The 12,978-nt window shown below is 32.8% G+C and overlaps 1 protein-coding gene across 1 annotated transcript in view; it reads left to right on the forward strand.

Moving 5' to 3' along the window:
- The window catches only part of KCNH8 (potassium voltage-gated channel subfamily H member 8), a 304,007-nt gene that overhangs the window by 279,710 nt on the left and 11,319 nt on the right, over positions 1–12,978 (forward strand). Inside the window, exon 15 of the mRNA XM_006907271.1 lies at positions 1,441–1,517. Within this exon, the coding sequence (XP_006907333.1) occupies positions 1,441–1,517 (77 nt within the window). The remainder of the gene's footprint in view (positions 1–1,440; positions 1,518–12,978) is intronic.

Raw genomic sequence — 12,978 nt, forward strand, 5'->3', positions numbered from 1 at the left:
GAGTGCAATTCTCAGACAACAGTCTGATTCATTCATTCAATTGATTTACATGTGCTGATGTTGTTACTCTGCTTAGGGCAAGAGATACAGAAATCATACTTATAGTCAAACTGGTATGATTGTTTGCTATGAAAGCTGGTAGTAGGTCCCACTTGGAAGTTTTCTTTGCTAGCTCACCTGGGCCTGGCGATGATGCACAGAACCTCACCATTTCTGTACACAGGTTTCTGGTTACCCCCCTCTTAGCTTTCTCTCCTCCCTTTTCTAAACAACTACCCCTACATTCATCCATTCAAGCAACACATTTTCTTGATTCTATCTCCTAAATATCTCTCAGTTCTAAGACTGTCTTGCCACATCCATCCCTTGCCTGCATTGCTACCAGAGTCTCTTCTCTGATCTTATACTGTTATCCATATAGAAGGAACATTTTTAAAAATATGAATTTATTCTTATTACTCTACTCCTATGCTTAAAACCTTAGTATGAAATCTAAACCTATTGCATAATTACTTTTCAAATGTCTTTTTTCCCTGCTAGACTCTAAGCTCCATGAAGGTCAATTATATTTTCTTTATTCATTGCTATCTCTTGTAAAAGAGGCCTAGCTTATTGTATATAATAGCTTACCATTCATTGAACAAATGGATTAGCTTTGCAAAATATCTCCTCAAAATGACTTCTTACTACTCCTCCACTTCTGATTATTTTGAGTGATTTTTTTCCCACAAATGTTTTCTACCTGTAATTAACTAGAATTAGGATATTAAGATAATCATATCATAAAAATATATATATGTATGTATATATACATATACATATATCTTTTCCACTCCAGTTAGCAGTGATTCATCTGTACTTTTGTCCCTGAAAGAAATAAATGCATTTGGAAGAATAAGGTAGAGAAGTAGAAATAAGAGAACCAGGAAATGGAAGAAATTAATTTTTAGAGTGACATAGGGTGAGATGAAAACCCTGCAGTGGGGATTAACACCTGAAATAGAGGTAGAAGGAAAACGCTCTCATGGGCACAGAATCAATAGTCAAAAAAAAAAAAAGAGAAGAGAAAAAGAACATTCTTTTTCTATGGCTTGAGCACTGGCTATGGTACATTTTTGGAGAATGGTCAAAGAAGAGAAAATGTATCGTATGGTGGTAGCTGTGTTCAGAGGAAGGGGAGATTTGCCATGGACACATCTAATCACTGCGGTCATAGTCACCGCCATGATGTGGGCCTGGTTCCATGAAGTATATCATGTGCCACCTAGAGAAGTACTAGAAGCTTGTCCAACCCCAGGGAGACAGAACCTACGGTGCACAGACATTGGGCAATTTTAAAGGTAGTAGTTTGGGCTTCCTTCTCCATTCTTATTGCCCCAATTCTCAAATATGAGGTTTATTCCTAAAGGACTCATTCTAGGTGTGTGTATCACTTTTCAGACTCAGAGATTGGAGCTGCTGTTCTCTTCATCAAAGCAGAGGAGACCAAGCAGCAGATAAAAAAACTCAACAGCGAGGTATGGAGCTTTCTCTTTCTTTGGTCATGCTGGAGTGGTAAGAGGAGGTATATATATCCTATTTACCAGCAGAAGCAGTATATTATATAGTAATTACAAGTATGTGTTCTGATGTCAGACCACCATGGATGAACTCTTCCTAAGCCTCATATGAGTTAAGTGACCTTTATGAAGTCACATACCCTCTCTTAAACTCTATTTCCTCATGTGTATGAAGGAGATGTAATTATGCTTACTTTGTAGTCCATTGTGAAATTGAGATAATCTAGGTAAATCATTGGGCATAAAGAAAGAATATAATAAGTGATAATTATTATAATTAGTATATTAAATGTCTTGATCTTTGGTTTAATTGGTGCTTTTTCACTTTTTTGATGTACTTTAATTTTTAATGAGTTAAAGCAAGATCATTAGTCCACAGATAAATCAAAATTAATGAATCAGAGCAATCAAGTGACCTGAAACTCTGTTGCATTCTCTAACATATATTTGCCATACAACTTTGAGCAGTTTACCTCTGTGAATCTTATCATCTATTCATGTAAAATAAAGTAATTTTTTAAACCTTATTGAAGAATATTTTACATAAGATATTTCAAATGTACAAGTCAATGATTTTTAGTAACTTTAGTGAATAGTTCAACCAACAGTTTTAGAATATTTTTAACCCCTCAACAACATCTCCCATACTCATTTACAATTAATCCCTGTTCCAACATCCAACCCTAGGTAATTGTTTTCTGGCTGTTTTGTATAAACCGAGAAGGTAATTTCTGAATTACTGTCTTAATTTCTGCCCCCCCCCCCAAATAAAATGAAATTTAGAAAAAAATCTTTTTTGAGACAATGATTTAGATGTAAACAGTTTATTCTGGAGGTGATCCAGGAAGCAAGATGAAGGAATAGAGAAGGCAGAAAAAAAAGGAAAGCAAAAAAATAAGAGTGTGTTAATGAGATGATTAACCCTATGGGCAGCTGGGGCTCAATCCTGCTGGGGACCACTGAGAGACTGTGTAGGACAACTCCATAGGCAAGGACAAGTAGAGTCGAAGGTGGTTCCTGGGAGAATAACTCCCTCACTCTTCAGCTGAGACTAGAAAGACTCCTCAGGCGGGAATTTGCAGAAACACCTGGACCTGTCCCTGGCAACTTCTAGGGTAAATCTAAGGCACTGACCATGTAATAGAATCCCCTACCAGGACTAAAGTTTTAGATTATCTGATGAGATCTTGGCAGAAAATGTAACCAATTGATGATATTGATGAGATTTGAGAAAAACAAAATTCATATAATCATAATCAGGTTCCAGTATTTGTAACAATGAAAGACTGGGTAGCTTGTCATGAAATTTTTACATAAGTATATTTCAAATGTGTTTCTTCAGCTTGATGGAGATTTATGTTTTACTACCATCTCTCCTTCTGAATCTGTACTCTCTGGAAGTGAGATTATTGCTAACAAGGAGTAAGAGGGCCAAAAGGCAAACGAACGAAACAGGAACAGAAAAACTAACTGGATGCAAAGTTCTTAAATCGCAAGGACTTAGCCACACACTATCACTAAAAATACACTCCCAAACCCCCAAACAAAACAAACTTAAACACCCTTTTGGAGAACTGGTCATTAACCTTCTGTTGAACAATTTCTTTTCAGATATAGTTCTCAACTAAAACCACACATTAATAACATTTGAATTCTTTTCCCTCACATTTGAGAAGATCATTTAATGGTTTTAAGAACTGACTGACCAATATCTTAGCTCAAACACAGGAATTAGTAATTATTCGGGGGCGGGGCGGGGGGGGACGGGAAGATGTGTTGATATCTTCACCTTTTGAAATGTAGATAATTTTTGCAAGTTACATATGTAAATCTACATGCTATATGATTTTCCTTTGACAATGTGAGACAGTGGTAGATGTTAAAACAGATAACCACTTGAAAAACAAACAATTTCCCCAGCATGATTCTGTATTCATCATTGCTTTTCCAGTGAAATGACATAAATCTTTTTATCTTATCATATGCTGAAATTTTTTAAAAGAGCAAGATAAAATACCAACGGTCCAATTATCCTTCCCTAAAGGATTAATTTTTCTTTATAGGAAAATATCTGATTTCTTCATGGTTGAAGCTCAAGTAAAAAAATAAATAAATCTTATCCTTTACACATAATTTAATTTATACACAATCTTGACCCTTTTGATAGTGCATTAAAACCTACTAAGGCAGGCAGAATGAAAGTACAAATTGGCTTCAAACTGTAAAATTATTTCCCTTCTAACCTCTTACTTGTTTTTCACTCATATCTCCTACAAAGTGGTGTTATTTATAAAGAAGAAAAAAAAATCTGTTAAAGTCCAAGCCTAATTTTTCCATTTCACTTTTCTACTACTCAAATGGGTGATCATTTGATTGTTCTATTTTTTTGTTGTTGTTTATTCTATTCTTTGGTTAGGAGTAAACAAGAGAAGAATTGACAATAAGTGTGTGATACACTGCATGATAATAACTCTGCGACCAAAAGATCAGCCCCTAATATATGTAAGGCACATTGAGCATCAGGTAAAGCTGAGAGCATTGCAGAATTCACATCCTGATATTTGCTCAAACATCTAAGATGTAAATTGTTCACTGATATATAATCACCTGGTTAAATACAGAACAAAAATCAGAAAAGGAATAATATTGGTAAAACCTATATTCGCAGAACAGTTAAGAGAGTTTAAAAGATGTAGGGCAGCTGCTAATATTAAAACATTTTTGAAAACATTGCTATTGCTTTACAACAGAGAGGAAAAAATAGTGCGCTTTAAAAGAATTGTTTAAAAATAATAACAAAACATCACTGTAGGGGCCATGGGCTGTGTAGGTCAAATGCTCCATTTCTGAAAAGGTTTGTAGGTAAGAGTTAGAGTGTTTTCTCATTTCTGAAACCCAGCTGACCCAGAAATACACTGTAGCAAAGCCAAACAAGGGAAACTGTGTACTCTGTAACAGCAGGTATAAGGCATAAAACACATTAGTAGAGAAAGAGAATGAGATTTGGAGAGACACAAATATTTACATCCTTACTCAAAAAGTTAACTCTGACTTCAGCAAAATATTTACTTCTCCTAAATTCAGATTTCTCTTCTATTAAATGGTAATAAAATTTTTAATAGAGGATTGTGAGAAATTAATACCATATATAAAGCACCAAGCATGATGTCTCCCCTTAATAAGTGGTCAAATGCTCATTTCCTCCTCATACAAGGTTATGCTTCTATTCAACAAAAAGTGACTCTCTAGTTAGCCCTCCACTCCAGCCCATTGCTACCTAACAGTACCCAGTGCGGTGTAATAGGAGAGAATTAGTCAGTGTTTATGAAATAAAATGAAAATGGATGAACTTAAGGGAAACATATTTGATCATGAAAATGACTACTTTCACCTGAGACTTTCCATTTGCTATGAAAATACTCAGTATAAAATTAGAATACAGAATGATAGGGCAAATTGTTTATATGTCAGTGCATCTTATTTTAGCTAAATAGTTTGGTCTAATTGTGTCACTGTATCAATGTAACTCTTATTCTGTAAGATTTATAGATGTAAGGGCAAAGAGACTCCATATGCCCGTTTAATAATGCTTAAGCATTACCTGATAATACACTAAACATATAAATGGCAAAATGATGATAAAACTAGGCAGAAAAGAACCTGCCAAGCTTAACAAGGATAATCACAGACAAATCTTAATTTCCAAAATGAGAGAATGCGGGCAGCTTGTGAAATCAGTTTTGCTTACCAGAGTGCACTTTGCTCGAATGCACTGATTGACATTTTTTAGCATTTCATTTTGTATATACATAAAAAAAACCAGTCAGTATTAGGCCATTTAATCCACATTGAGTCTTAAGCATATTAAGGAAAATGAAATGTATAACATGCCTAAACAAAATGTGAGCTTTTTAGAAACACATTATATTGACTTTTTTTAGGGAGAAGTCTGGCTTCTCATTCTATTTTTTTTAACTCCTTTTTAAAACAATTTTATTGAGATGTAATTAACATATCATATGATTCATCCATTTAGAGTATACAATTTGAAGGCTTTAGTATATTTGTAGAGTTGTGTATCCATCACAATAATCAATTTTAGAACATTGTATTACCCCACAAATAAACTGTATACCACACCCACCATCCTTAATGCCTATAGCTCCTTGCCCCCATGCCCCACCCTACCTAGCCCTAGGCAACCATTAATCTACATTCTGTGCATATAGATTTGCTTATTCAGGACTTTTCACATAAATGGAATTGTACAATATGGTCATTTTGTGGCTGACTTAATCACTTAGCATAATGTTTCCAAGTTTCATCTCTGTCGTGAAGTACTAGTACTTGATTCTTTTTCATTACTAAATAATATTCCACTGCATGGATATATACCACATTTGTCTTTCCATTCATCAGTTGATTGACATTTGGATTGTTACTAGTTTTTGGCAAATACGAATAATGTTTTTCAGATATTGTATTATGACTGCTACGCACATTCACATAACATTGACACAGGTTTTTGTGTGGACATGTTTTAATATCTCTTGAGTAATTAAGTGGAATTTCTGGATGATGTGGTAACTCTACATTAAAAATTTAGAAATTGCCATACTATTTCCTGAAGGAGCAGTAGCATTTACACTGCCAGAGCAGTACGTGAAAGTTCCACGCTATGCTCTCCTCTTCATTGCCAACAATTTTTATTTGTTATCTGACCTTTTTATTATAACCATACTAGTGTGTGTGAGGTGGTATCTCATTGTGGTTTTCATATGCATTTCCTTGATAGCTAATAATATTGAGCATCTTTCCATGTGTTTATTGGCCATTTGTACATCTTTGGAAAACTGTTCAGATCTTTTACCCATTTAAAAATTGGGTTGTCTTTTTATTATTGAGTTAAAAGAATTCTTTATACATTCTAGATACAAGTTATAATTTATAATTTTCTTCTCCCATTCTTTAAATTACGATTTTGTTTTCTTAATGGTTTCTTTTGAAGCACAAAAGTATTAATTTTGGTAATATCCAGTTTATCTATTTTTTCTTTTTTTTTTGTTTCTTTTTTTTTGTTTCTATTTTTTCTTTTCTTTTGTGATTTTGAGGTAACATCTAAGAAACCATTGCCTATCTAAAGGTCGTGAAGATGTATTCCTGTTTTCTTCTCAGAATTATATAGTTTGACCTCTTACACTGATGTCTTTATCCATTTTGAGTCAAACTTTGTATGTGGTGTGAGATAAGGGTCCAATTGTATTTAATTTTTCCACATGGATATTCAGTTGTCACATTACCATTTGTTAAAAACACAATGCTTTTCCCCATTGAAAGGTCTTGACATTCTTGTCAGAACTAAACTAACCATTAAGGTGAGAGTTTATTTCTGGGCTCTCAATTCTGTTCTATTGCTCTATATATCTATCCGTATGCTAGTATCATGCTGTCTTGATTACTATAGCTTTACTGTACGTTTTGAATGAAGAAGTATAAGTCTTCCAAATTTTTTCTTTTCTTTTAAGATTCTTTAGACTATTTTGGGTCCCTTGAAATTCCATATGAATTTGAGCATCAGTTTGTCAATTTCTACAAAGAAGTCAGCTGGGATTATGATAGGAAATGTGTTGAATCTATAGATCAATTTAGGAGGTATTGTCATCTTAACAATATTAAGTCTTCTGATTAGTGAACATAGGATTTTTTTTTCCATTTATTTAGATTGTACTCTAATTTCTTTCAGCAATATTTTGTTGTTTCTAGTATATAAGTCTTGCACCTCCTTGGTTAAATTTATTCCTAACTATTATATTATTTTTGTTGCTACCGTAAATGGAATTGTGTTCTTTATTTCTGAATTGTTTATTGCTAGTGTACAGAAATGCAACTGATTTTTGCATGATCATCTTGTATCTTGCAGCTTTCCTGAACTTGTTTAGTAGTTCTAATAATTTTTAAGTAGATTATTTAGGATGTTTTATATTAGATCGTGTCATCTAAAAATATAGTTTTATTCCTTTCTTTCCAATTTGAATGCCTTTTATTACCTTTGCTTGCCTAATTGCCTTGGCTAGAACTTCCAGTATAATATTGAATAGAAATAAAAAGAGACAGCCTTTTTTCATTCCTCCTCTTGGAGGGAAATCTTTCAGTCTTTCACCATTGAATATGATATTAACTGTGTTTTTGTTTGTTTGTTTGTTTGTTTTATAAATTCTCTTTATCATATTGAGGAACTTCCCTTGTAGACTGGTTTGTTGAGTGTTTTTATAATGAAAGGGTATTAATTTTGTCAAATGCTTTTTTTCTGCATCTATTGAGATAATATGTTGTGGGAGGTTGTACTTGATTCTATTGATATGGTGTATTACATTAATTTTTGGATGGTAAGCTAACCTTGCATTCCTGAGATAAATCTCACTGGTCATGGTAAAAAAATTTTATATACAGCTGGATTCAGTTTGTTAATATTTTGTTGAGGATTTTCGCATCTATATTAATGAGTTATTGATCTGTAGTTTTGTTTTTGTTTTTTACTTGTGCTATCTTTGTCTGGCTTTGGTATCAAGGTAAATTGGTCTCATAGGATGAATTAAGAAGTATTCCCTCCTCTTCATTGTTGTGAAAGAGTTTGTGAAGAATTGCTATTCATGTTCCTTTACATGCTGGCTATAATTTACCAGGGCAGTCAGTCATCTGGTCCTGGGTATTTTTCTTTATGGCAAGTTATTTGCTTACTTTACTTGTTATAGGTATATATTTAGATACTCTATTTCTTCTTTAGTCAGTATTGTTAGTTTGTGACTTTGTGGAAATTTGTCCAATTCATCTAAGTTAGCTAATTTGTTGGCAGTAGTGTTCATAGTATTTCCTTGTAATTCTTTTCATTTCTGTAAGCTTAGTAGTAATAATGCCTCTTCTTTCATTCATGATTTTAGTAATTTGAGTCTTTTCTCTTTTTTCTAGGTAAAGCTTTGTCAATTTTGTTGATATTTAAAAGAAAACAAATTTTGGTTTTGATAATTTTTCTCCATTGTTTTCCTATATCTATTGCATTACTTTCTGCTCTGATCCTTATTATTTCCTCTCTTCTGCTTCCTTTGAGTTTCGCTTGCTTTTCTTTTTTCCAGTGCCTTAAAGAAGAAGTTCAGGTTGTTGATTTTAGATCTTTTTTCTTTTTCGATAGGCATTTATAGCTATAAATTTTCCTCTATGCACTGCTTTAGCTGCATCTCATAAACTTTGGTACATTATGTCTTCATTTTCATTTATCTAAAACTATTTCCTAACTTCTCCTATGATTTCTTATTTGACTCAATTATTCAGTAATGTGTTGTTTAATGTCCAAGTATTTGAGAATTTTTCAAATTTCTTTATTATTCATTTCATTCCTTTGTCATAGAGCACACTTTGTATAATTTTACTCTTATTAAATTTAATCAGGTTTATTTAATGGCATAGCAGATAGTCTAACCTGGGCAATCTTTCATCTGTGCTTGAGAAGACTATATATCTGCTGCTGTTGGGTGAGCTGGATATCTGTTAGATCCATAGCTATATGTCTGTAATGTTTAAGTTTTGATTTCCTTATCGATATGCTCAGTTATCCTGGTATTGAAAATGAGATATTGCAATGTCCAGTTATTATTACTGATTATGTATTTCCTTCAAAATGTGACATTGTTTTTCTTTTATGTATATAGGGCTCTGTTGTTCTGCATATATACTTATAATTATTGATATTTCTTGTAAGATTGACCATGTTATATCACAAAATGTCCCTCATTATCTCCAGTAACATTTTAAAGTCTATTTTGTCTGATATAAGTATAACCATTCTAGCTTTCTTATTTTGCTATTTGTATGATATATCTTTTTTCATCCTTTTACTTTCAACTTACTGTATCTTTGACTCTGAAGTGTATCTTCCATAGACAACATTTTATTCAGTCTACTAATCTTTGCCTTTTGACAAGATTGATTAATTCATTCATATTTAAAGTTATTAATATAGTTTAATTTATGTCTTTCATTTTACTTTTATTTTCTATTTAACTCATGTATAATTGTTTCACTTACTAATTGTGGGTTTCTTATATTATCAAATATTCTTTTTTAAGATACATTCAAACACTTATGATGGTTACTTAATAGAATTATATAGACAAAGAGGCAGATGTTTCCTCACTTACTTTATATAATTCCAAAAACATATATAATGCTTAAACATTTTTGTTCTTTTCCAGGCAATTTAAAATTTTAAAAATTTAGAGAATAATTCCTCCGTGGTTAAATACATCTGTTATATTTTGCTTAGAATTAATTCATATTCTTAAAGAGGCACATTGGTCCTTAGCATAATAAGGCTCTATGAATTCCTGCATTAAAGAAACTAAATTAACTTGTTTTTAACCTGCATTGACTAAATTCATTTGCATATGTATCAGTTTAATGACAAAACAACTATTAACATTTTGTTTACCATGAGCATATTATGGAACAATATGGGAAGCACTGGGCTAAGGAAGCAGCCTCTTTCTGGCATTACCCAAAATCCTTTTCTTCCTTTTCCTGCTTTATGCTGCTCTGAGTCACTACTTGGTTTTGCCCTATTTTATGTACCAGGATTTATTCACTTGCTTATTTCAAGTTCCTTTTTGATATTCTCAGAAAATGCTTGACTTTTGATTTTACAACTGCTTAAAGTTTACTTCAAGTACATGGAATTGGCTCATAGGATTATGAAGGCTGAAGAGTCACAAGATCCACAGTTGGCAAGCTGGAAATCCGGGAGAGCCAATGGTGTGGTTCCAGTTCAAATCCAAAAGTCTGAGAATCAGAAGAGCCAGTAGTACAAGGTTCAGTCCAAAAGTCAAGTACATTCGAGATTCAAGATCTATTTCAGTCTGAAAGCTGAAGAAGAACATGTTCCAGGTTAACACCCAGATAGGAAGAGTTCTCTCTTAGCCTTTTTGTTTTGTTCAGGTCTTCAATTGATTGGATGAGGCCCACCCATAGTAGGGAGTAAACTGTTTTAGTCAATGTACTGATTCAAATGTGAATCTCATACAAAAACAGCCTCACCAGCACACCCAGAATAATGTCCAGGTATCCTATAGCCCCATCAAGTTGACAAATTGACAAATAAAATTAACCATTACATCCATCAAATGCCTTCAGTTTGTCAATCCAGTGGCTTTCTCTCCAGTTTAAGTCGTTGGCCTGTTTTAATGTTTAAACTGCTTTGGTGGGAATAATCTTTTCCTGACTGGACTTAATTAAAAAAAAAAAAAAATTCCTCTATGGCAAAGATATCATGGTTCTTTATGTGGGACAAAATAAAACATTTTCTCAAACTCCAGAATTCAGACAAGTATTTCAGTCTTACCCTATACAACTCCATATATTGTAAGTTATACATTTGTGTGATGAGCACCAAAATTTGGGAGAGCCCTGCTTTATTCTTGAGACTCATTACTTTATTGAGAGTCTCACTGAGTGATCTGTGATGAGGCTGTTTGTTTCATTTGACACATTAGCACATTATTAACTTAAGAGAGATGAAAAACCTATTCTTATCAACTTGTCCTCTAACATTTTAAAAGCAAAGTTCATGTTGCTAGTGAGACCAACAGAAAAGCATCTTTTTTTTCCAGAAATGACTGTGTTTGTATTACATTTTGTAATTGGATCATAGGTCATGTCCTTTAAACATATCTATTCCAGTCATCTTCTTATATCCACTCTTTTCCTAAGGCTTTAAAAGATCATTTTATATAATCACTAAGACTATAAGCTAAATTTCAAATTTTGTTTAGTAACATCGACATCTTTTAAATTTTCTCTCTTCATTTTCACCTCCTCAAAAAAGGCTAGTAAATGTGTCTGAAATATTATAGAGTTCAACCATTCTCAGCAAGGCATTGTCATAGGGTAAATTATACTGAGGTAACAAATTCCAAATCTCATTGTTTAAAATTTATTTCTTCTTCAAGCAAAATTTGCCTAACACTGGTCAACAGAAGGGGGCCACCACCTGAAATGTTACTGATTGGTTATGTTCTGTTCAAAGGGGGAGCATAGGGAATTAATTGGCTCAAAAAATAAACATAACATTTCTGTTCACATTTTTTTAATCAGAACTAATTACATGGGTACAATTAATTTCAAGAGGCCAGAAAGTATAATCTTCTGAGTACCCCAGAAAAAAAAAAAAAACTGGTTTCCAGAAAACACTAGCAATAGCTACCACAGTACCCAAAAGTTAATAGAGAAACTTTGTCTCCTTTTTCTTTTGCTCAAAGTTGAATGTCAAAATATCCCCCAACTAAATTTATTATAGCATATCCAAGTAAACAGATACAGACAATGAAATGCTTTCTGCTGGAAAACAGAGAATTTTAGCCAATGTCTAGGTTATACCTGACAAAGCTAGTAGATAGGTTTTAAATTTGTGTCACTAGATCAGATCAGTGAAGTCTGCTTGAGTCAAAGAAATTGAATAGTAATAACAGATTGTTCCTTAATTTAGGATTGCTTTACTACTTTCCTAAAGGGCTATGAAAATTCGGGCTATGAAAATAAAGTTAACTTAAGAGATATGAAAAACCTATTCTTATCAATTTGTCCTCTAGCATTTTAAAAGCGAAGTTCATGTTGCTAGTGAGACCAACAGAGGAAACCTATGTTAGTAACACCTTATGGTAAAGTTCATTCTTTGGTCCTTTGAATTAATGTTACCATTATATCTTTTCATTGACAATTAGTTCGACTAAAACACACTGACAGAATTGCCTGACCACCCTAAGATCTGACTGTACAGTCTTTTTTTTCCTCATCATGATCATACATAGTTCTGTCAGTTCTCAAAAACGAAATATGAACAAAAGCTGTACATTCACTTTTTGACATAGAAAAACAAAATCCATTTAACTATTAGAAAAACCATTCTGCTTTTTTCATTTTAGTACATATATATTACTGATAGTAAGGCTAACTTTTTATGAATACAGGTTTCTAAACTGGAATATATCTAACTAATTTACGATTTGGAGGATGCTTTTTGGTTATTTTCCAGTTCTCAAGCCTCTATGCATAGGCGTATTTGTAGCTCTCATGATAGTTTTACTACTAATAAATATAAATAAATAAATAAAATACTAAAGAATAATGAGGATCTCTCAAAATTTAAAAAAAAAGTCACTCAAAAGTTTATCCTGTAATGTATAGATTTAAAATGCATGTAACTTTTAGAGATTAAGCTGTTTTTGTCCTCTTTGTCTATGATTACTTATATATAGGCCTTTTCTCATCTTTGAATAGAGAAACTAAATGAATATATTGGGCAGGTCCTAAGTGAGACCAACGCTACACTCAAAATGGAAATCTGAGCAGAGTTGAATAAAAGGAGTATTTACAA

This window comes from Pteropus alecto, unplaced genomic scaffold (genome assembly GCF_000325575.1).
Source record: "Pteropus alecto unplaced genomic scaffold, ASM32557v1 scaffold92, whole genome shotgun sequence".
NCBI lineage: Eukaryota > Metazoa > Chordata > Mammalia > Chiroptera > Pteropodidae > Pteropus > Pteropus alecto.